The sequence below is a fragment of the Onychostoma macrolepis genome, chromosome 02 (assembly GCF_012432095.1).
Source record: "Onychostoma macrolepis isolate SWU-2019 chromosome 02, ASM1243209v1, whole genome shotgun sequence".
Taxonomy (NCBI): Eukaryota; Metazoa; Chordata; class Actinopteri; order Cypriniformes; family Cyprinidae; genus Onychostoma; species Onychostoma macrolepis.
The window spans coordinates 27,013,889-27,036,996 of record NC_081156.1 but is presented as its reverse complement, the minus strand read 5'-3'; the positions used below and the strand labels follow the sequence as shown (position 1 = coordinate 27,036,996).

Genomic DNA, 23,108 nt, shown 5'->3' with positions numbered 1-23,108 from the left:
ATGATTCAGTTTGGGAACAGTTGGCAGAAATAACACCTTAATATCAAATATCAATTATAATTTTTTATTAATATTATGAATTGTCTGTTATTTTTATATTTTTTGTTTTCATTTTTAATTTACTTAACATATTAGTAATTGTGTGCTTTTGTCATTTTTTTTCCAAATATGTGTATATAGTTTTATATATATATATATATATATATATATATATATATATATATATATGTTTAGTTTTAGTTATTTCAGTATATGTGGTTAAACTAAATAAAACATGTTACCTCAGTAAATTATTTTATTTCACATAAATGTTTTTCTATGGTTTTAGTTTTAGTTAACTATAATAACCTAGATAGATCGATAGATTGATTGATTTGGCACCTATATTAATCCGAGTAGGCTAATGCAAGCTTTTGGAATTTTTAATATTTTATTTATTTATTATTGATTGATTGGTTTTGCTATTAATTACAGATTTGTTTTTGTTTTTGCAATAGATAGATGGATAGTGTGTACTAAATTATGCAAAAACAATCATGCAAATTATACTTCTTATCTGTCAAAAAGTACAAAAACTTGTAGATCAAATTAAAACGTATATAGCCTTTTTGCATGTTATTTAACCACAATTAGACGGAAAATAATTGTAATTTTTGGTCATTTTCAGCCTCACCACTAATGTGTGTGTGTGTGTGTGTGAGAGAGTTTGTGTGCGCGTGTGTCCGTGACGTCAGAGGCGGGTTGCTGTTCGGTGCTGATTCTCGCGTCGCGCGGACTGCGGTGCGCGCTGACAGGTTTTGCGTACGCTTGACGTCTCCTCCTCTCTTTTTTCACTCTCTCTCCCATTTCTCCCTCTATCTCCACACCGTCTCCATCCATCCCCCATCACCTCAGACCTCGCGCAAAGACGGAAATCCACCGCTGGAATGGATTAATAACGAGCGGAGGAGATGGACTCGTGATCGGAAGGATGGAATCGTTTCACCTGTTTCTCACCATCCTCGCGCTTCGGGCCGGTCTCGCCTCCGCGGCAGATCAAAAATTCGGTAACATTAAATGTTTTACAGTGTGCGTGTGAGCGCGTTTCCGTAGGGAAAGGGCGAGATGTAGCGCGCGCCATGTCAGTATTAGTCACTATTAAAAGCGCGCTGATAAAGAGTAAGTGTCTCCCTTCCGAGTCGTTACCGATGGTTTGTAGCTCTTTTCTAGCCAGAGCAAGAGTGTAATCTGACGGGTGGATGCGCGGATGCGCGGATCTTCCGTATTGAGCCAATAAAAAAAGCGACAAGGAAGGGAATATCATAATTTAGCTTCATTTCCGCAAAAATACAACGCTGGCTGATCCCTCAGTCGCTCCATTCTCTGAAATAGCTTAATTTTGTACATTCAATGATTTTAGGTCATGTAATGTAAGGCTGTGAAGCTGTAGGACTTCATACACTGGTTATTACATAACTGGGTCCGGAGCTTGAGAAACGGTGATGGACGCTCGGCCTGTTATCTTGACGAATGCATAGTATTATTTGTATTGTTTAATCATATTATTGGTCTGAACATCAGATAGTGTTTTGTTTGTTCAGGAGGGCCTCTGTCTGCAGTCAGTGCAGCAGCAGCACAGGAAATGAAGCATCACAGATTACAGCTCGCCCCTGCTCTCAGCATGAGCCACAATAATAGAGTTGATACGGGGTCTGTGTGTGATTCATAAACCCGGCCCAGAAAAAGGTCATCCTGTCAGTCATTAGCAACTGTAACCATAGCAACAGGTTGCAGCATGTTAATTTCACATTGACTTGAATGGCTGAATGGATGTACATTATAAACTGACATAATAGTGAAAAGATCAGGACTCAGACCATAAAACATTTATTTATAAAGGATATATTTAAGCTTTATGTCCAGCTGTCTTATATTAAAAATGCATTAAATGAACAAAAATACTACTAATAATTTGAATAACAATTTGAATAAAAATGATTTAAATCAAATTTATTTATTTTTTTAATGCAAAAATTTTTTTTTAAACAAAAATATGTATTGTAAAAGAAGAGATACTTCAATGGCTTGTTTTTTCCCATCTTTTATTCTTTGGTCTAGTAAATCTTTGATTTAAACCAAACTGGCAGGAGTTGTATCAAAGTGATTTACATTTGGCCACTGTGAAATATGATCAAGCACTTTAAAGTTACCTTTGGAAATAATTCTCAATCAAAAAAGGAAGTTAGTGAGTAATTACAGGAAGTTACAGAGAGCACACATTACACACACTCATAAAAATGCAGTTTCAATGTTAACAGATATTATGATCTGTCCATCCATTCATGGAAACACATCCGTTATCAAGCTACCTGGACACTGCTAAACTCCAGCATCTGCACTCAGTCCTCAGACATTGGATCATGCAGAAGCTGGCATGACGGTCACACAGGAAACTCACCTCTGTGGCTCATAATTTGAGTAGATGAGTGCCAGTGGATTTATTTGAGAGGATGTCAGTGAGGAGACAGTCTGTCCACCATCATTCTGATGAACTGTGACTGCAGCTTTGCACTGCCTCCTTCTAAACTGAGCACGCTCTCCATAGTAACAGAGAAGTTTTAATAGAAATATAAAAAGGCAAGCATGCATTATGACGTTGTTTATGTGTATATGTGTCATGTGTGGGTGCATCCTGTCTGCTCTATTTGTGTGAATGCGTCAAAATACAATCATGCATCTTATGAAAGGAGAGGGATGTGAGTGCATTCATCTTCAAAAAGTTGAGCTATACACATTTATGTACTTATGTGTGGATTATTTGGGCGATTAAATAAGCAATTTTTTTTTTTTTTAAACTAAGTAATTCAAATCAGGTGAACATTAGGCAATACGTCCATCAGGCTGTTTAATTCTAAATGATTATGTGGATAAACGTCTTTTTTATTAATCAGACTAAACATGCAGAACTTTCAGTATTTCACTGATTATTTGAAATGGGTAAAATATAATTGATGAGTTAAACAAAGTACTTGTATTTTATAGCACAATCATGACAGCCAATGTTAAACCAGAATAGATGAAGCAAAGAAGAATCAGGCTTAAATAAAACCAGAAGAAGGGATTCACAGCTTGTTAATCACACATGAGCATGATGTCAGATACTGCTAAACCCCTCACCGACATTCAGAGCCTGAGAAATACTTGCTGAGACACTTGGTGTGAGGGGGTTTGTGTGAGCAGAATTTACTATGAATGATTTGTGTGAATGTCAAACACTCTGCGGTAAGCCATGTAATACAGTACATCACTATATCGGTACGCAAGAAAGATTTCAGACATTGCCTGACAATGAAGTTATATCATCATCATCATCGTGACAGATTTCGAAAACAGCAAAATGCGTGTGTGATGTTTTTGGTTGTTGGTCTTTATGCAGGTGAGATGAGGCTGAGCAGAGTTGTGCCATCTGTCTGAGCTGGTTTGATTAAAAAAACAAGTCCCAGCTGTTAGGATGAGGATATTGAGCAATTTAATATAAACAAAAATGCAGAGAAGGAATGTTAAACATATTTCTGCCCTCTCTATTGTAAAACCTCACCTACAAAGATATGTTGTACCACAGCAATGCATATGGTACAAAGATACCATGCAGCCCAGAGGAAAATTTGATTTCTCAGATGTTGCTTTTTATCCCTCAGGAGTTCTCAGTTGTAATTCTTTGAAGTAAAGTTTTTTATAGATGTTTCTGCTCTGATATACAGTAGTAGAAGAGATCTATAAAACTGACGTGGACAGCATAGTTTGTGGATGAATTTGATTAGAAATGTTTATACTGAGATCTCTTTCTTTTGATTTCAGGCTTTGGTATTTTGGGGCAAATTGGAGCACAGTTTGAGATATTATTGAGATCCCTAAAAACTAGAGTTCTGTATGCTCATTGCATAACAAATAAAGAAGTAAAACTAAATCCTTTTTAAGGCCTGTTTGCATTAAGAAAGTTAACTATATTATCATTTACAGTACACCAACAGATCTTTTTTTTAATAATGCCCTGTTTTTGTCATGTGTTGCTTTAAATGCTCTAGCGCTTTAAATTTGGGTGGATTCTGATTGGCTGTCAATGTTTTATCATTCATCCATCTGAAAGTGATTACAACAATATAATTTCTCTGTGTCATCATTATTTCTGTGATCTGAACTTCACTGTTCTTATAGAATAAGAAGGATTATTTAAACTATTGAGTTATCGTTATAATTATTGTCCTAGGTGTGGCCCTCTTAAAATTCTGTTTCTCTCTTTCTCTCAGGCTGCCTGTTCGAGAAGGGTCTGTGTCTGAACTATGAAGTCTGTCTTAATGGTGAGCCACACACTTGCAGTCTCTGTAGAGTCTCTCATGCATCATGCTGTTTGATCTTGCAAACAATATTGGTACAATATGTTCCCACACTCCGTCAATGAGACTGTAATATGAATGAAATCATTCACATGTAGGTCAGGCAATATCAACCAATCAGACTTAACATACTTTCTTACTCATATGTGATGCGAGTGTGTTATTTTTTATTCAGCTCTAGTCAAGTCAAGTCAAGTCACCTTTATTTATATAGCGCTTTTAACAATAAAGATTGTGTCAAAGCAACTTTCCAATATCAAAATAGGAAAATAGTGTGAATAATGTAAAATGACAAGATTAAACACTCAATTTCTGTTAAAGGCATTTCATTATTGAATTCAGTGATGTCATCGTCCAGCTCAGTTCAGTTTAAATAGTATCTGTGCAATCAAGTCGAAGATATCGCTGGAAATGAAGTGTCCCCAACTAAGCAAGCCAGAGGCGACAGCGGCAAGGACCCAAAACTCCATCGGTGACAGAATGGAGAAAAAAACCTTGGGAGAACCAGGCTCAGTCAGGGGGCCAGTTCTCCTCTGGAGACTAGTATTAGTGTAGATGCCCTTCTTCTTACGATGTAACAAGTACATCAGGTGTAATGGGAAGTTTTCCCGGTTCTGGTTGACCTAATTAATGCAGCCTGACAATCCTTTAACGGATTTGAATATTAGAAGTGTATTAATGTGTTATGTGTACGGCAGGTTAAAGAGATGGGTCTTTAATCTAGATTTAAACTAACAGAGTGTGTCTGCCTCCCGAACAGTGTTAGGTAGATTGTTCCAGAGTTTAGGCACTAAATAGGAAAAGGATCTGCCGCCCGCAGTTGATTTTGATATTCTAGGTATTATCAAATATTATCACTCTACTGAGTGAACAAAACAGCACAGAATGAGTGGCCTTACAGAAGATACACCACTGGTTTTCTTCAGCTCCCTATTGTTCAGTTATTAAAAAAACCTGAAATATTCTGGTTTTGTGTTCATTATTTAATTTTGACGATGAGATGAAAGCATATTTCAAGAATTAGAATTAAAATGACCAATATAAACTGGGAGTAAGGTTAATAATAAAACCCAATCATTTTTATACCACAAAAGCCATATATGATCACAATATAATAATTTTTTTCTAAAAATGTAATGAAATTTTTATATAATAATATAAGTTGAATTATATTATAATATATATAATATTGAATTAGTCTGGCATCAATGCAAAAACAGTTTCACAGTATATTAAAAACGAAAGACTCAGTAAATCTAATATTATAAAATGATAGTTTAGACTCATTGCTGATACACACACATAATCACACATCAGGTTTATGATTAATTAATTATTTAATAGATTTTTTTCATTTAATATTTTAATAAAGAATTCTTGCACCAAGAAGTAGTATTTAATTTTTACTTCAATTTTCTTCTCTTTCTCTAACCCTTAAAATTAAAGACTTTATTCCTACTGTAATTAATATTAAGAATTCTATGTGGAAATGACTTCTGTTATGATTAGCATGATTTGACTCTCTGCATGTCATGACATATAGGATAATCTGCCGTGCTCCAATTACATACCGAATAATAACACAGCGAGATGTTTCCCCTCGTGTGAGTATAAAATAGAGATGCAAATATAATTTTCTGCACGTACATACACGGTGTGACCTTACTATCAGGCAGGTGACGGCGACTCCAGCTGGTCCTGTCTCAGTTGCCCCTGGTGACTGTTTCTAATAAGCTGAGACTCTTAATGGATCTAAAATACACACACACACACACACGCATACACAGCATGAAGTATTCTTGTGTACATAATTGTCATCCTGTCAAGTGGCTGTTGATTTGATTTTCTCTGTAGATGGCATGTTCGGCCGCTGTGAGGCAGCTCCACTAACAGACGTCTACATATATGACGTCACGGCAGCAACGGTACAGAGATTCCGCACGCTGCTTCAGAAACTGGCGCACAGAGGTAGGTGCATTAATGTCACCATAGCAACCGCACACATCACTGTCACCACGGTTATAAAGGCTACTCCTAGAGCTCCTCAGCATTCAAGGATCAAATCAGAGGCTGCGTGTGTGTGTGTGTGTGTGAGACAATTCATGTAAGATGAGTCAAAATCTGCTTTCATTCTGTCCCTGCAGGGTTGTCTTGGGAAGATGATGTTACACAACAAGTTTTATCGAATGAGTTCTCAAAACTACGCAAAGTTTCCCTACCATTACCAGAGCCAAGGTAAAACACACTAACATTTGCCAGTTAGTTTGCACCCTTATCGCCGTAGGAAGGAAACATCACAAATGAGAAATCATTTGCATAAACCACACCCAAATCAGCTCCATATAAGGGCTTTCCACACAACTGAAAGAAACTTTATGGCTTTTCATCTCTCTCAGCAAACGTATGACACTGTTTAAAGACTCTCACTTGTCTTAGAGGCACATAGCAAGAACCTCAAGTATGCTACCATCCTCAAAACCAGCTCAAAAACAATAAAAACCTTTTATACAGAGCTCTTATTAGCCAGCTGTACATTGACTTATGTGTTTTTATGCAGAATAACCTAGCAGCTCGAACTATAACGTATTTTTTATATATGTATGTATGTATATACACACACACACACACACACACATATACAAATGATGAAACGGTTAGAGTGCTGATACTACTGGAATATCACAGCTGGAAAAGGCTCTCAGCCAATCAGATTTGAGAACCAGAAAAACTGTTGCAATATACATATATGTATATATTTATACACACACACACACACACACATACACACACATATATATATATATATATATGTATGTATGTATAAAACTTCATTTTAAGACATTTGGAATTTGGAAATTTTGTGTGTGTGTGTGTGTGTGGTTTCAGTTGGTCCTACATTTTTCCATAAGTTTTGAAATAAATTTTAGAATGAAAGACATTGTTGAGTTATGATTTGCTTGTGAAAATGTTTGTAGGCAGATTTCAAGCATGGTTAGTGAATGCGACCAAATGTTTGTTAAAGGTTACGAGGGAACATAGATTTAAAAAAAATAATAATGTGCAGTGTGCACAGATAAATCATTTATAATGAACTCTGCAGTATTCCATTAAAAATAAGAATTGTCAATTTTGATTTAATGGTGACGTTAATATCTTAAAAGAAATAAAATGGAGACTTTTGCTTAAGTCTTCTACTTTTCTCCTGCAAAAAAGACTTTGTCTCTAACAGAGAATGCAAGTTATCTGATTATTACCTGTGATTCCCCTGCCAAATGATTCTTACAGTCATGGCTTATGTCTTGATATTCTGACAGGCCGCAGGGTTATGGGACTGCTGTTGGAGACAAGACAATGAAATCATCCGAGGCTGAGGTTAGGAAGACCCTGAAATACCTGCAGCACCTGGGACTTCTACCAAAAACATCACACAAGGTGAGTAAGGTGTGCATGTCCTAGGGCTGTGCTTTTGGTTTTGCATTAGGTCAAAGATTTACATTGGGCATCAAGTGGGCATCGACTGAATAAAGTAGTACAATTGTTTATCAAATAAAAGTGAAATCTTGTCTTTAGGCCTAACAATATGCTAAATTATTAACATGACAGGCTGAACTGGAAAATTGATTAAATTTTCTAAATGCATAAACACAGCAAGTGTGATTTACCAGTATATATGTTTTTTTAAGCTTTTTATAATAGCTGATAATGGTTTAAATGTGTATGTTTATACTGTGTAGGGGGAGGAGCTTCAATTTTATCGCTCTGTAGAACCACGGCCTGAAAGTGACTCCTCCCCTCCTCAGTTCATTCCAGAGGTGCCCTATAAGTCACAGTCCTACCCTGACCTCAGCCGATACCAGAGCGATGCGGCACAAGTTCCCCAGCAGGAAGAGGGGTCAGACCTGCTCACAGCCGCTCTTCAGAAGTATCTTTCCAAGAACAAACCGCCTCAGCCTGATCTGGGTGGCAGATCCAGAGCGGACCGACTCTACTTAAAAGATGGATCAACAAAGTCTTCCGTCCGTGACTCTCTTACACCCGTGGATGGTATGATGTTATTTTCTCTTCCTTCTTGCACCTGCTCATCTTATCTGTCATCATTTACTTGTGTTATCTGAAACCTGTATGGCTTTCTTTTTTCTGTGAAAAACAAAAGGAGATGATTAGCAGAATACAAATGTAGCCTAGAGTTTGTCAAGCTCTATAAAGGACAATAAGGTAGCAAGGAGTACCATAGAAAAAGTCCAAACTAGACTGTTAAAAGCCCAGAGATAGCTTTGTGTGAAGAACAGGACAAAATTCAATGGTTCAGTACGTCATTTTTAATTAATTTATTGGAAAAAATAAAAAATACTATCTCAGTTTATTTTGAAATGACTGGAGTTTCACTAGTGACACAAAGTAGTCTATTGCATGATGTTGCCTCATGAAAATGCATTTTGGCATGTGGAGCAAATAATATAAAAATATAAAATCAAAAATCAGAATGCTTTGGCGACTGACCCTCAGAAAAGCATTTTTATATGTCACCAATAATCAGATAATAAGATAACCTCCAGATCTTAATGTGAAATAACATTCACTTTTTCCACAGAATCCTTCATCTGGAAAGTTTTGCGGAATGTGGGAAGGCACAGTGTGGATGTGAAGAGTCTGAAGGCAACAGACCTGGATGAGCTTGCTGTTCTTATCGCAGACGCTCTGCAGGTGGTGGACAAGCAGGCAGGTCAAGGAGAAACGCCCAGAGACCTGGAGACACAGCAGAGTCCTGAGGACGAGGCAGAAGACATGCAATATGAGGACCAGCATCCTGAGAGTTATGTAATGGATCAAGCCCCTGAAGACAGTGCTCAGAATCAGAGAGAAGAGAATGAGGAAAGTTCATCTGTCACTCAAAAGACAGTCCAAACCATTCCGTCTGTGACAGGTAACATTTTCTGAAGCAAAGCCGTTAAATCATACATAGACAAGCATTAATAATGATCATGATGTTTCTCTTTCAGAGGGACAGACAGTAGTGGAGGAGAAGAGAACTATGGACAACAAGGTAGTGCTAGTGTTGGTTGTATTAGGTCAGAAATATACTTTATGCCAGTACACAAATACAAACATTTTCTTCCTACTCTTAAGGTTAAATCTGTAAACCTATAAAGAGATATTTATTCAGTTTATTAAGAAAGTAGGATGAACCTAGAAAGACCCAACAAATGAATAAATAAATAAATATATAGATTGGCTGCCAGTAGAATAATCACAACTCATTTTTATTTGCATTTTTATTATTAATTTTATTATTAATTAAATTTGGTAAATCAATCAATGCGTTAATCAAATTTTATTGATTTCTTATGTTAATATGTTAACTTTGACAGCCATAAAAAATATTTTGTTATATATTTTTAAAAGCTTTTTTTCTCCCCAGTTTGAAAACACCAGATCTAGATCATGATCCTGGTCAAGAGTCAAGCTATTTTAATGTTCCAAAAACCAGCTTGATTTAGTATGACTTTTCAGATTTTCCTGCAGAAGACTGATTGAATGATAAATTACATTTCAGTTAAATGAATTAAAATAACATAAATATTATGTATCGAATTTCCTTCAAGGATGGATTTACATTCCACCTATGTTTACTTCCTGTCTTAGCAGGATGTGGGCTTTTTAGGAAAGCTGCTGGAGTACCTGGATAAAACCTCCAGCTCAGAACCAGAGGCAGTTGATAAGGGGCGGGGTGTGTCTGTGGAGACGGTTCGCAGCCGAACAACACATCGGGAGGTGGGGATGCAGAAAAAGGCCATCGAGAGAGTGGAGGAGGTAGAAGGCTGGGTCCAGGCAGCAGCGATAGCGCCCTCCTCTGCCCTGAAGGAAAACCCTGCACCACACCGCAAGAACATGAAAGTACAGGATCTTCAGCTGGATGTCCAGAGCAATGCTAAAAATGACATCTACGGATACATTATTACTGACACAGAGTGAGATATTTACATGTGACATATACGCCCATTCTCTTTCAGTTAAATTCAGTGTCTTTTATTGGGCAGTTTCTCTACACGATATTGCTAACCGTTAGATCAGAATATGAGCAACACTGTTAAAATGTAAAGTATAGACATAGTATAGACATTGACGAGCATTGGGAAAAATTTCCTCACCAAGGCAACATTTATTTTAAAATAATTTAGTAAAAACAGTATATGAAAAAATATGTATATATATTATTACAGTTTAAAATAATATCTTTATATATATACTTTTAAAAGTAATTTATTCCTGTTATGGGAAAGCTGAATTTTCAGCACCATTTCTCCAGTTTTCAGTGTTACATGATTTCTCAAAAATCATTCTAATATGCTGATTTGCTTCTCAAGAAACATTTCTTATTATTATCAATGTTGAAAATATTTTATATTTTGTGGAAGCCATGACACATTTTTTAAAGATTGTTTGATGTATAGCAAGTTAAAAAGAACAGAATTTATTTGAAATGTTGTTTGTAACATTATTAATGTATAATTATAATTAATTATTATTGTACATTAAAATAAATAGTAAATAAATATTTACTCACTATTATAATCTGATTGCATAACCTGAAAAATTCTCTCTCTCTCTGGCTCAGAAATCTTCCCACTGATAAGGGTTTGTATCTGATGGAGTTGGTGGCTCGTAAAGCGAAGATTCAAATGACTGATTTCTCAGAGCTCTCGTGAGTCATCATTTATTATTTCTCAAATTACAATAACTTGTACTGTAGGTTTAGAATATAAAGAAATTAAGTTGAGTAAAATATATAGTTAAGGCATATTTAAATCCTAGTAGTAGTTTTATAAACTGTATGTTTTATCTTGTAAAATTATTTACTTCCTATATTTTAATTAAAATATCATAATTAGATTCTCTGGTGAAACAACAGACCCTAAGGTCGCATTCAGATCTGCCTCCATCCATCAATAACCAATGGACAGAACCAAGTCCCCACCCTACATTTCTTTCTTTCTCAATAATTCAATTCACTTTAATGCACATCACACTTTTCGTCATGACCTTTAAGTTCTGACAGGTTTAATGTCTGAAAATAATTGAAAGGATGACTCTTTAGTTTCAGTTTATTGTATTCATAAGTTTATGGTTAAAACACTAGAGGGTATATTTGATATTTTTTGGACACTGACATGATTCATCAAAATTATTTGCTGTTTTTTTTTGCAATTTGTATAGTGTTGTTAGTCCAGCTGTGACATTTCAGGTCCGTCCAAATGCTCAGAACATCACTACAGCGGATGTGGCTAATGTGGCAGGTTAGTTTATGATATACAAGATGAGCTCTTTCATGAATGTCTCTGTTCAGATTTATAAGTACTCTGATCTCTACTTATTCTGATTCTTCTCTTGTATCAGTCCATCGCAAGGATGAACTGGAGAAAGAAGCGGAAGTCAAGATTGTAGAGGCTGGAGTCACTGATGTAAGATTCTTTCCACTTTTTAAATTTCTTTGTCATTTTTCTCCAAGGATTTGATATTCCCGTTTTTAAGTTAATATTCAAACAGAATAAAGTACAATTCTGTAATTTGAATGTTTAAAATATACTGTATAAAAACTACTGGTTATCAAATCCATGTAAAAATTTAGTTTTCAAATCACAGCACTGGTGTAACCTTATATGGAGAACCCCAAAAGTTCAAGAAAATTGCAAAATGGAGCCCATAAGTGTAAAATGGTTTATCTAGAAACATCATAAGGTTTTGAGACACTTGAAACATAAAATGAAGCTCCCCAAGTTCACAATAGGATCTGAGTCACCTTCAAAAGGATGCCTAGAGGTTTTCCACGGGGTTCTGCCAGTGTCTGGGGAAAAAATGAACCAAAACCAACAAATTTTTACTTTGACCACAACTGTAGCATCCTCTCCTTTATATATATATATATATATATATATATATATATATATAGATGTATGTATATGGATATGTATACAGTGCCTTGCGGATTCATACCCTTCATATACCATAATAGTAAAGCAAAAAACAGGTTTTTAACATCTTTGCAAATTTATTAAAAATAAAAAACGTATGATTCCATAAAAAAAATTAAACATGATTCCATTGCATAAGTATTTATACCTTTAACTGGGACAGTTGAAATTTAGCTCGGGAGCATTCATATTGTTTGTAGATGTTACTACACTTCGGTTGAAGTTAACCTGTGGCAAATTCAATTGAATGGGTGTGATTTGGAAAGGCACACATATCTTAATAAAAGATTTAACAGCTGATAATGCATATCAGAGCACAAACCAAACCCTGAGGTCAAAATAACTGCCTGTAGAGCTCAGAAACAGGTTTGCGTCAAGCCACACATCTGGTGAAGAGTTCAGAAAAAAATTGTACTTCATTGAAGGGTCACAGAAGCATATAGTCTCTGTTACCCTTAATGGAAAAAGTTTTAAACAACCAGGACTCTTCCTAGAGCTGGCCTCCTGGCCAAACTGAGCAATTGATGAAGGGCTTTGGTTAGAGTGATGACCAAGAACCTGATGGTCACTCTAGTTGAGCTCCATGATCATATGTGAAGATAGGAGAAACCTACAGAAGGACAAACATCACTGCAACACTCCACCCATCTGAGCTTTATGGCAGTGTGGCAAGACTCAGTGAAGACACATGAAAACACACTTGGAATTTGCAAAAAAGCACCTAAAGTACCCTCAAACTCTGGGTAACAAGATTATCTGGTCTGATGAACCTCAATTCCAAGCATCATGTTTGAAGGAAACAAGCTCTGCTCATCACCTGCAGAGTACCATCCCAAAAGTCAAGTGTGCTGGTAGCAGCCTCATGCTGTGGGGCTGTTTTTGCAGGGACTGAGGGACTCATCAGAGTAGAAGACAAGCTCAATGCACCGAAATATTGACATTAGCCAATCCAGAGCATTCAAAACCTCAGACTGGGCAGAAGGTTCACCTTCCAACAGGACAATGACCCTAAGCACACAGCAAGAGTGGCTTATAGACAACTCTGTGAATGTCCTTGAGTGACCCAGCCAGAGCCTGAGCTTGAACCAAATCAAATATTTATGGAGAAACCTAAAAATGTGTGTCTGCCCCCATCCAACCTGACAGAGCTTGAGAGGTGAAGAGGTGAGGTGAAGAATGGCAGATAATTGCCAAATGCTAAAGAGCAAAGCTTGTTGCATCAAACAAAAAAAAGACTTGAGGCTGTAAAGGTGCTTCAGCTAAATATTTAGTTAAGGGTGTGAATACTTATGCAATGTACGTATTTAATTATTATTTTTTTTAATAAATTTACGAAGTTGTGACAATTCTGTTTTTGCTTTGTCAATATGGTGTATGAGAAAAAAAGTAATTTAAAGCAGTTTAACATAAGGCAGCAACATAAAACAAAAAAAAATTAAGGGGTATGAATATTTTCGCAAGGCACTTCATATATATATATATATATATATATATATATATATATATATATATATATATATATATATATATATATATATATATATCACAGACTTCAGAAAATAAATGCACTTTTCAAATTTTTTTCACATGAAAAAATGTATTTCAACTTGTCTTTCTGTTTCTTTCTAGAGGAGCAAACTGAATCAGATTCCCACTAAGTACAGTCGTTCCGAGTCTCTGAAGTTTCTGATTCTGACTGTGATTTCCATCATCTGTATAACTGGAGTGTTGCTAGCATCCAGCGTGGTCTACTGTCTGCGTCATCGCTCTCATCACAAACTCAAAGAGAAGCTCACCAACCTTGGCTCTGACCCCGCTACTGATGCCACTGCTACCTACCAGGTACCAAAGGGCGTATGTGTGTGTGTGTGTGTGTTTGTGTGTGCAGGGCTGTTTGTTTGAGATTATTTCATTGATTGATATGAGATTTCCATCTCTTTCTCCCTAGGAACTGTGTAGGCAGCGAATGGCAGTAAAGCCTCCTGTAGAGAAGCCGGATCCTATTCATTCTTCTCGTATAAATAGTGTGTCATCTCAGCTGAGTGACGGCCCGATGCCAAGCCCCTCTGCACGCACTAGCACCTCCTCCTGGAGCGAAGAGCCCGCCCATTCCAACATGGACATCTCTACTGGTCATATGATACTGGTACATGCATAAACCAACACACAAGAAAACTGTAAAAGTTTGAAAAATGCAACACAGATTCCTTTATTCAGTGACAACTGGTGCCATGGTAAACCAGTTTACCATGTGAAATTTCAGTGAAATTTAGTGAAATTTCAGTGAAATTTAAAAAAAAATTTCACTGAATGTATCATTATGGGTTGTCTTGTTAAATACCAGTAAAAGGATAAAAATAAAACAAACAATAAACCATAAAATTAAGTGAAAAAATTGTATCACAGTGTAATTTAAAATTTATTTATTTTTGTCATTTATTTTTTTAAATGTGTTATTGTTATTTCAGTTTCCATATTTGTAATAGTTATTAGAGCAAGGAATGACCAATGAAGTTCATTAATATTTTATGAAAATTAAAATGCACAGATATATTTGGTATTTTAAAAAACAAAGAAATAGATTGTTATTGTTTGTTAATGGTTTATTTCTAATTTAAAAGTTTGTTGTCAGTCATTTTCTTTTCATGTTTTTGAAAGAAGTCTCTTATCCTTAACAAGGCTGCATTTATTTAATTAAATAACAGTGAAAGCATTAATTATTGTGTAATATAATTACAATAGTGAATTACAATTATTACAGTAGTGAAATAACTATTTTCTAGTTGTATATATTTTTCAATTAAATGTATTCCTGTGATGGCAAAGCTGCATTTTCAGCAGCCATTAAACCTTTCTGAAATAAATAATTTAATTTCTTTAAAAAAAAAAAAACATACTGACCCCAAACTATTTACAATTCCTTTTAAGTTTGCATTTCATTGGGGGCTATTAAATTATCTTTTACCACTGGATATTGGCACAAGACTCACGAAACCTCCTGTATGTTTCTTTATGCACACATGTAGGCATACATGGAGGACCACCTGAAAAATAAAAATCGTTTGGAGTCAGAGTGGGAGGCTCTCTGTGCGTACCAGGCCGAGCCTAATGCCACCACCATCGGCCAGAGAGACGGCAATGTCAAGAAAAACCGTGCAAGCACAGTCATAGCCTGTGAGTCACACACACAAACATCCACTTTCAGGTGCTTTGTTTATTCATGTACTGTAACCATTAGTGTATTATTGAATTTCTGTGATGTAAATGAGTTTTTCAGAATTAAAAATAAAATGTGTTTTTTTTTGTTGTTTAGACGATCATTGCAGAATAACTCTGAAGGCGGAGAACAATCAAGGCAACTCGGACTACATCAATGCCAGCCCAATCGTGAGCTCAAACTACATACAAAAAAAAAGCAACAAACTATTGCTCAAACAACACACTACACATATAATGCAAACTGCGTCACAAACTAGATAAACCATTTAGTTTAGGAAACTGTAACGATCCATTCACACGGGGCCTCGCCGTCAAACCCTCTCGTTTACTTTGAATGGAGTGATGTCAAGCGTTGCCGAACTGAATTGTGGGTCCGTCGCGTCGTTTCACTGGCATTGCTCGTGGCAGAAGTTGAAAACTTTTCAACTCTTCAAGCGCCAACGCAGGAGACAACCAATCAGATCGCCTTATGCAAATATCCTAGCGCAGACGCTATCCAATCCCGTTCATGCAACACCAGAAAAGTAATATAATTGGCTGTTGTCACTATGTCGGTGGTGTCAGCACAAAGCTTCAGACACGCCCTCCGTCAAGCGTTGACGCCGACGCCCCGTGTGAATGGGGCGTAACTTCAGTTTGCTGCAGTGTGACTGCATCTGTAGAAAACACTCAGAGTAAATTACATTGGTTAGAAGGCATTGATTGGTCTGTGGACCAGTTAACGCAAAAAAACTGAGACCTGCTTTATCACCACTATGCCCTTGAGGAAGACACTTAACGGCTGGTTACCAAGCACTATTTGCTGTTGCCACAGTTAATGTTGTTTTACAGAAAAGTTGGCCATCAACCTTTCACTCAAAACCATGCAATATTAAAAACTGCACTGTGCGAACTGTGTGCAGTACGGATTTTATAGCAAAGCTTTAGCTGATTTGCATAAGTGAATCGGGTACTATAATAATGCAGATAAACTGCACTATTAGTGGGTGCTATTTATTCTTTGTGATTTGAATGCTCATTCTCATGTGTATTATTTAAACTACATACAACCAGACTACATGTAATGCAGAAGGGTTTAACTGTGTTGTTTTCTCTTAGATGGATCATGACCCTCGTAATCCTGCATACATCGCCACTCAGGGCCCACTGCCCTCCACCGTGGCTGACTTCTGGCAGGTAAACTGCATTGGAAGATTACAACAATGGTTTGTCAGAGAGTGTGTTCATGTGTGATCTCTAACACAAGGTCTGAGAGAGTCTGTGTGTGTGCCTTGCAGATGGTCAGAAAGAGTTTGTACGGTATGTGTCTGTGTAGTGTGTGTGTTCTCGTGCAGATGGTCATGCAGTGTGTATAATGTTGTGTGTGTCCTCTTGCAGATGGTCTGGGAGAGCGGGTGTGTGGTGATTGTCATGTTGACTCCTCTCACTGAGAACGGTGTGAAGCAGTGTTACCACTACTGGCCCGATGAAGGCTCCAACCTCTACCACATTTATGAGGTACCATACAAATACCCTCTTTGCAGAGTGAGGATGACTGTTGCATTTTGTTCTGCTGTTTTGTGAATATTGACATAAGAATTAGCTTAGACAAAGTGTTTTCTGTCATATTTGTGCATGGTACAGCAATTCCATTCAGTTTTAACTTTAAAACTCCACACCGAATAAAAACAATATGTTATTTATCGTAAATCTGTATCAGTCACGTGACATTTGCAGCTTATTTATGACCATCAGCTGGGCATAGCAATGGCAGTGAATACAAAATCACATGAAAATAGATTGAATTTGATCCAATCAGGTGCCAGAATTTTTTTATTGATCTCCAGTTAGCATGAACCCTACCAAATTCAATATTTGTGGACATTTATAAATGTTTATTCCACAGTTCATCTCAATATACTGGCACTATAAACAGAGATGGATTGTGGATTAAATTTACACAGTATAAATGTCTACAAATGATAAATTTATCTGCACAGATCCTAACTTGCTTAGAAATGTTTTCTGGGACTTTGTATGGATCAAATCCAGCTATTTTTATTTTTTTTTGGTATCTTTGATTATGTGCTAATTTATTGGCTGCTATTGCTTTGCCCTGCTAATGATCATAAATATGGCAAATGACACATTAAAAAAAAATCATTTGACTCAAATGGATGACTATATAAGTAAATAATATATTAAAAGAATCAATTAGTAAAACATTTAAATAACATTATTGCATTAATAATAGATAGAAAAAGCTAAATTATAGTGTTTAGGGTTGTTGTCTTAAATGCAAAGCCACGGGTAATCTCACTCAATTTTACAGTTCTTGTCAAGGGATTGTTTTGGGATTTTTTTGCCATATATGCACAGTCTGTGTTCTTTATAGAAACAAAAGAACAAAATGTTATTGTTCAAAAACAAAAAAAATTCTATCATCATTTACTCACACTTAAGTTGTTTCAGAACTGTATGAATTTCTTTCTTTTGTGAAACACAAATGAATATATTTTGAGAAAATGTCTCATTTTCCTTTTAAAGTGTCACGTAGTAATAACTGCAATTTAATGCAAATTCAGAAAACTATAATGGGGCAGACACAAAACAGTGACAACATTTTGGGTTTGGCTTTCTGTATTTTTTATTCTGCCCTCTCTCTCTATAGGAAGATTTTCACTGCTGTGTTATGCTGTTTGATATATGAACTCTTTTTTTTCTGTCATATGTAGGTTAATCTGGTTTCTGAGCACGTGTGGTGTGAGGATTTCCTGGTTCGGAGTTTTTATCTGAAGAACATGCAGACTAACGAGACCCGTACGGTCACGCAGTTCCACTATCACACCTGGCTGAACGACCAAACGCCCGAAACCAGCCAAACCCTGCTTGATTTCCGCAGGTGCGCCTATGAGAGTGTGTGCACGTGTTGCCTGTTTGTTGTGCGAGCGTCTGTGTGTGTGTGTGTGTGTGTCAGCTCCTGAGCGGTTGCCAGTGTCATTTTTGTGGTCGTGCAGCTAGTTCACTGGCTCCAGTTGCATAGTCACAAAAGTGATCATTGACAACTGCGACTCTACATCCAAGTGCACCCTGGGATTCCAGCCCCTCCCTCTATCTCTTTCCACCCCAGATCTTTGTTCAACCTTTCTGTCTGCTAACATCTGACCTATGATTTCCTCCTTTACTTCTCCTCTTACCTACAATTCTCTGCTCTCTCTGTGTTTCTTATATATTCTGTTTTTCTCCGATCAGAATTGTTGTGCTTTGTTCCTGGCCCCGCCCCTGTTATTGTTCATTTGAATAAAACCAGCAGCATAATCCAGTAACATGTCTGAAGCCAATACTGTGTGTTTTGTGGGTCAGGTTTTGTCTATATTGTGCTGACCAAACAGCTAGTAAATAGAATTATTTAATAAATAAATTAATTAATTATAGAATAATGTTTGAATGAAAACCAAAAAATGCAGAGAGGTTTGTATCAGGTTTAGGTTTAGAGGCTGGAGATGGAAAATATTATTAGTTTAGTATAAAATCAATAGAAGACAATGGAAAGCCCTCAACATGACAGAAAAACAAACAACATGTGAGATTTGTCCTATGTAATTAATCTTCTTTAATCCCCAAATCCTCAAATGTTAGTGTTTTTATAATCACTTTGATGTCAAAACCTTCTTTTAATACACTACCGTTCAAAAGTTTAGGGTCAGTAAGATTTATATATATATATATATATATATATATATATATATATAAAGCTAGCAGTAAGCTATCTGTTTCAAATAAATGCTGTCCATTCATAAAAGAATCTTAAAAAATGTCAAATGAAAAGTTCCCACAAAAATATTAAGCAGTACAACTGTTTTCAACATTGATAATAATAAGAAATGTGTCTTGAACACCAAATCAGCCTATTAGAATGATTTCTGAAGGATCATGTGACACTGAAAACTGGAGTAATGATGCTGAAATTTCAGTTTTGCCATCACAGGAATAAATTACATTTTAAAAGATATTAAAATAGAAAGTAGTTATTTTAAAATATAACAATATTTTACAATGTTACTGTTTTTACTGTATTTTTGATCAAATAAATGCCTTAGTGAGCAAAAGAAACATCTTTTAAAAATATTAAAACCTCTTACTGACCCCAAACTTTACAACAGTAGTGTATTTTATTTTATTATTATTTTTTTAAATATAAAAGATATGTAGCACTCCATCCTTTTCTATAGAGCTTAGCTGCATCCGAAATCTACTTTCAGTTTTCATATGTGTGTGTGTATGTGTGTGTGTGTGTGTCTGTGTTTATGATTGTATGTATGTCTTCTTTCCAATAGGAAAGTAAACAAATGCTACCGTGGAAGATCCTGCCCTGTCATTGTTCACTGCAGGCAAGTACAAACATACACTTGCATAATGTGATATTCGATATATATTCTTAGACATTTATGCTGTAATATTACTTGCCTTTAGAGATGCTACAGCCTCTGTTGCCAGCTATATTTAAAATATTTTATGCAAAAAGTAAAATACAGTAAATAAGGCTTGTATTCAACATAAATGTTCACTAAATGAACAAAGGGAGACGGATGCTAAATCATGTTCATACTTATATAACAATGCACAATAATAAAAAGCCATTTTAAATTTAAAACTCAAAACAAATTCTCTGATGTTCCTCCTTCAAAGTGCCAAAATTCAAATCAGCAGACCATAACCAGAGCATTTTTGGGATAGAAAACAGGGTTTAAGAGTACAACAGTTGAAATTGCACCTACTCGCCATCGCTGTGTTTGCAACAGTAGTTTTATGCGGTGGCTGCAACTACTATAAGACAGATGGTTGAAGAAAACATGTTTGGCTGTTTTCCCTGCCCATGGTGTCACGATGACGTCAGTGGAAAGGCAAAGCAATGCAAGAGGCAGAAAACATTGTTATGTTTTGGCTAAAGGGTAAAAAAAAAAAAAAAAGACAATGTGTATTAAAGGAACAGTTTACCAAAAAATTGTACTCATCCTCAGGCCTAGATGAGTTTGTTTCTTCATCAGATCAGATTTGCAGAAATTTAGCATTACATCACTTGCTCACCAGTGGATCCTCTGCAGTGAATGGGTGCCGTCAGAATGAGAGTTCAAACATCACAATAATCCACAAATAATCCACAACTTCAGTCAATCGATTTATGTCTTGTGAAGTGTAAAGCTGCGTGTTTGTAATAAATCCAACATTAAGATGTCTATAATCCGTAATATTGCTTTCTCCAGTGAAAAATATGTCAGTTGATTTTGATGTGACAACAGGACAACAGGGATGGACCTTTTTTGTTTCTTACAAACACGCAGCTTTTCACTTCACAAGACGTTAACTGATGAACTGGAGATGTGTGGATTACTTGTGGATTATTGTGATGGTTTTATCAGCTGTTAGGACTCTCATTTTGATGGCACCCATTCATTGGTGAGCAAGTGATGTTAAAAAATGCTAAATTTCTCAAAATCTGTTCCCAATGAAGAAACAAACTCACCTACATCTTAGATGGCCTTCACTTTCAACAATTAATTTTTTTAGATCACTTTTAGACACTGAAAAAAAAGGTTATTTGTCTTTTCTTTTTAATTATTTCTACTTTTATTTATCTTGCTTTTTGTCCATCAGTGATGGAAGTGGACGGACCGGGACGTACATTTTGATTGACATGGTGTTGAATAAAATGGCCAAAGGTAAAGACAAAGAAAGCTGATTATCAGATATAAGTGGGAGTTCAGTATTACCACACATTGTGGACAGTCAGTATAAATATTGATAGAAACATGATGCAAAATTCTTTGCTTTACAGGTGCAAAAGAGATTGATATTGCTGCTACGCTGGAACACCTGAGAGACCAGAGACCCGGCATGGTTCAGACCAAGGTTTATACACACGCATACACACAAATACCCTGAAACACACAATCTCTTTCATACTGACACATACTGTATCTGTCTTTCTCAGGATCAGTTTGAGTTTGCACTGACGACTGTAGCTGAAGAGGTGAACGCTATTCTCAAAGTCCTGCCGCAGTGATACTTCCTCTCATCCTCCCTCCCAGTTGTATATAAACTCTTATCCCATTTCTGAGAAGATATATGTCCTATAGAAACTATTTTGTCTGTAAATGATTGGACTATATTCAATAGTAATTAGGAATTATGTATTGTTTCAGTTCTGTGTGATTATGAAAGCACATTCATTTCGTTTTTCGCCATGTCGTTGTTTCAGATTTGAATTACTCTCATCGTTGCTATTTCTATTACATCACGCACAGAAAACTGGCCAGATCTGTTCTGAATATATAGATAATTGGACCTGAATTTATTAAATTAATCTGTATGTGCTTCGTTATTTAAGATTTAGAACTGTGTTCTATGGGTTGTGACAACTACAGTTTATCTGATCATCAGAGACTCGTACAAAGCAGTAACATCTTTCATGTGAGAACTCAAGGAGAGAACTGCTGCCTTTCCAAGCCAAGGAAATGTTCACTTTATCATAATGTTTAAGACCTGAACTTTTATTATAAGACTAAAACTCTTGGGAAGTTCCGCTTTCATTTGGTATTAAAATTTAATCTGTGCACACAAACAGTGTGAATAGCAAGTAGAAATGCATGCAAGACTTGTGCAGTTGTGCTTTATGAACTTACAGCAAACTTGTGCATTAGAAAATGTAAACAAATAAAGACTAAATTGATATTGTGTGATTCTGGCAAATTACAAATACAGTGTCTGATTTCCATGTTGTTATCGGGACGTTTCATGAGTGAAAGGAGGAGTTCAGATCAGTAAACATCCACAAGAGCAATAAACATTCGCTCGTTTTAATAAGAAGCATCAAAGGGAATGAGGTTCTGCATATCCTAATGCTCTTTGTGGGTATGCAATTCATCTCTTAAAACAGATATTAATGTGGCCTGACCCCAATAGCACCTCTTACATAAAAAGTAAACACAGAGCAGGCTGTTCCTCCACTGTCTGCCTAGATTCATTACTGTAAATGAGACTTTGTGATGGGCTGGTTTGTCTCTCAAACATGTCTGTTTTGACTAAATGAGTAATCGTTGTTAAAATCCCAGTGATAAGATTGATCATTACTAACAAGCTCATCTGTATGACTAAGTTTAGTCTGTGCATATTTCAACTCCACATTAACAGATTATCAGTGTGTATTGCAACTGAATAACTGATGCTGTTTTGATCATGTGCAGCTCCATAATAAAGCTTCATGTGTCTGTGAAGTACAGCAAAAGTCCCTACTGTCCTGAGTGTTTAAACACACATATGCACATTCATTCTTAACCATGTGTTTACACACAATTTAAGAAAACACATAATCATGTAACCAATGGTTTTTGAATATGACATTAGTGAACGCTTATGTTGTTTCATGCTAGTGCAGCTAAGCCATCTTTGGAAAAATCAGTTACAGAAGACCTTATTTATAGTTTTAGCAGAAGCTGTTTTTTTATATTTTTTCTCAGAATATCCAGTAACTTTAGAGATCACACTTTAACCACAGACTGTCTTTTTG

General features: G+C 36.1%; 1 protein-coding gene across 3 annotated transcripts; it reads left to right on the top strand.

The window, feature by feature from the left end:
• Window positions 1-737: 737 nt before the first annotated feature.
• Window positions 738-22,829, top strand: slco5a1b (solute carrier organic anion transporter family member 5A1b). 3 transcript variants are annotated; one of them, XM_058794365.1, is made up of 23 exons: window positions 738-1,046; window positions 4,287-4,337; window positions 6,228-6,341; window positions 6,518-6,608; window positions 7,688-7,805; window positions 8,174-8,417; window positions 8,965-9,297; window positions 9,374-9,417; window positions 10,017-10,342; window positions 10,990-11,076; window positions 11,589-11,668; window positions 11,769-11,833; window positions 13,973-14,185; window positions 14,292-14,489; window positions 15,370-15,517; window positions 15,657-15,730; window positions 16,661-16,738; window positions 16,940-17,059; window positions 18,277-18,443; window positions 19,879-19,932; window positions 21,197-21,261; window positions 21,378-21,451; window positions 21,534-22,829. In XM_058794365.1, exons 1-23 carry the CDS (start codon window positions 971-973, stop codon window positions 21,603-21,605), a joined length of 2,892 nt encoding a protein of 963 aa, XP_058650348.1. In that variant the 5' UTR covers window positions 738-970; the 3' UTR covers window positions 21,606-22,829. The 3 variants fall into 3 exon arrangements, with proteins under 3 accessions (XP_058650348.1, XP_058650341.1, XP_058650334.1); XM_058794358.1 differs by having other exon boundaries at window positions 8,108-8,417; window positions 10,020-10,342; XM_058794351.1 differs by having other exon boundaries at window positions 8,108-8,417.
• The last annotated feature ends 279 nt before the right edge of the window (window positions 22,830-23,108 follow it).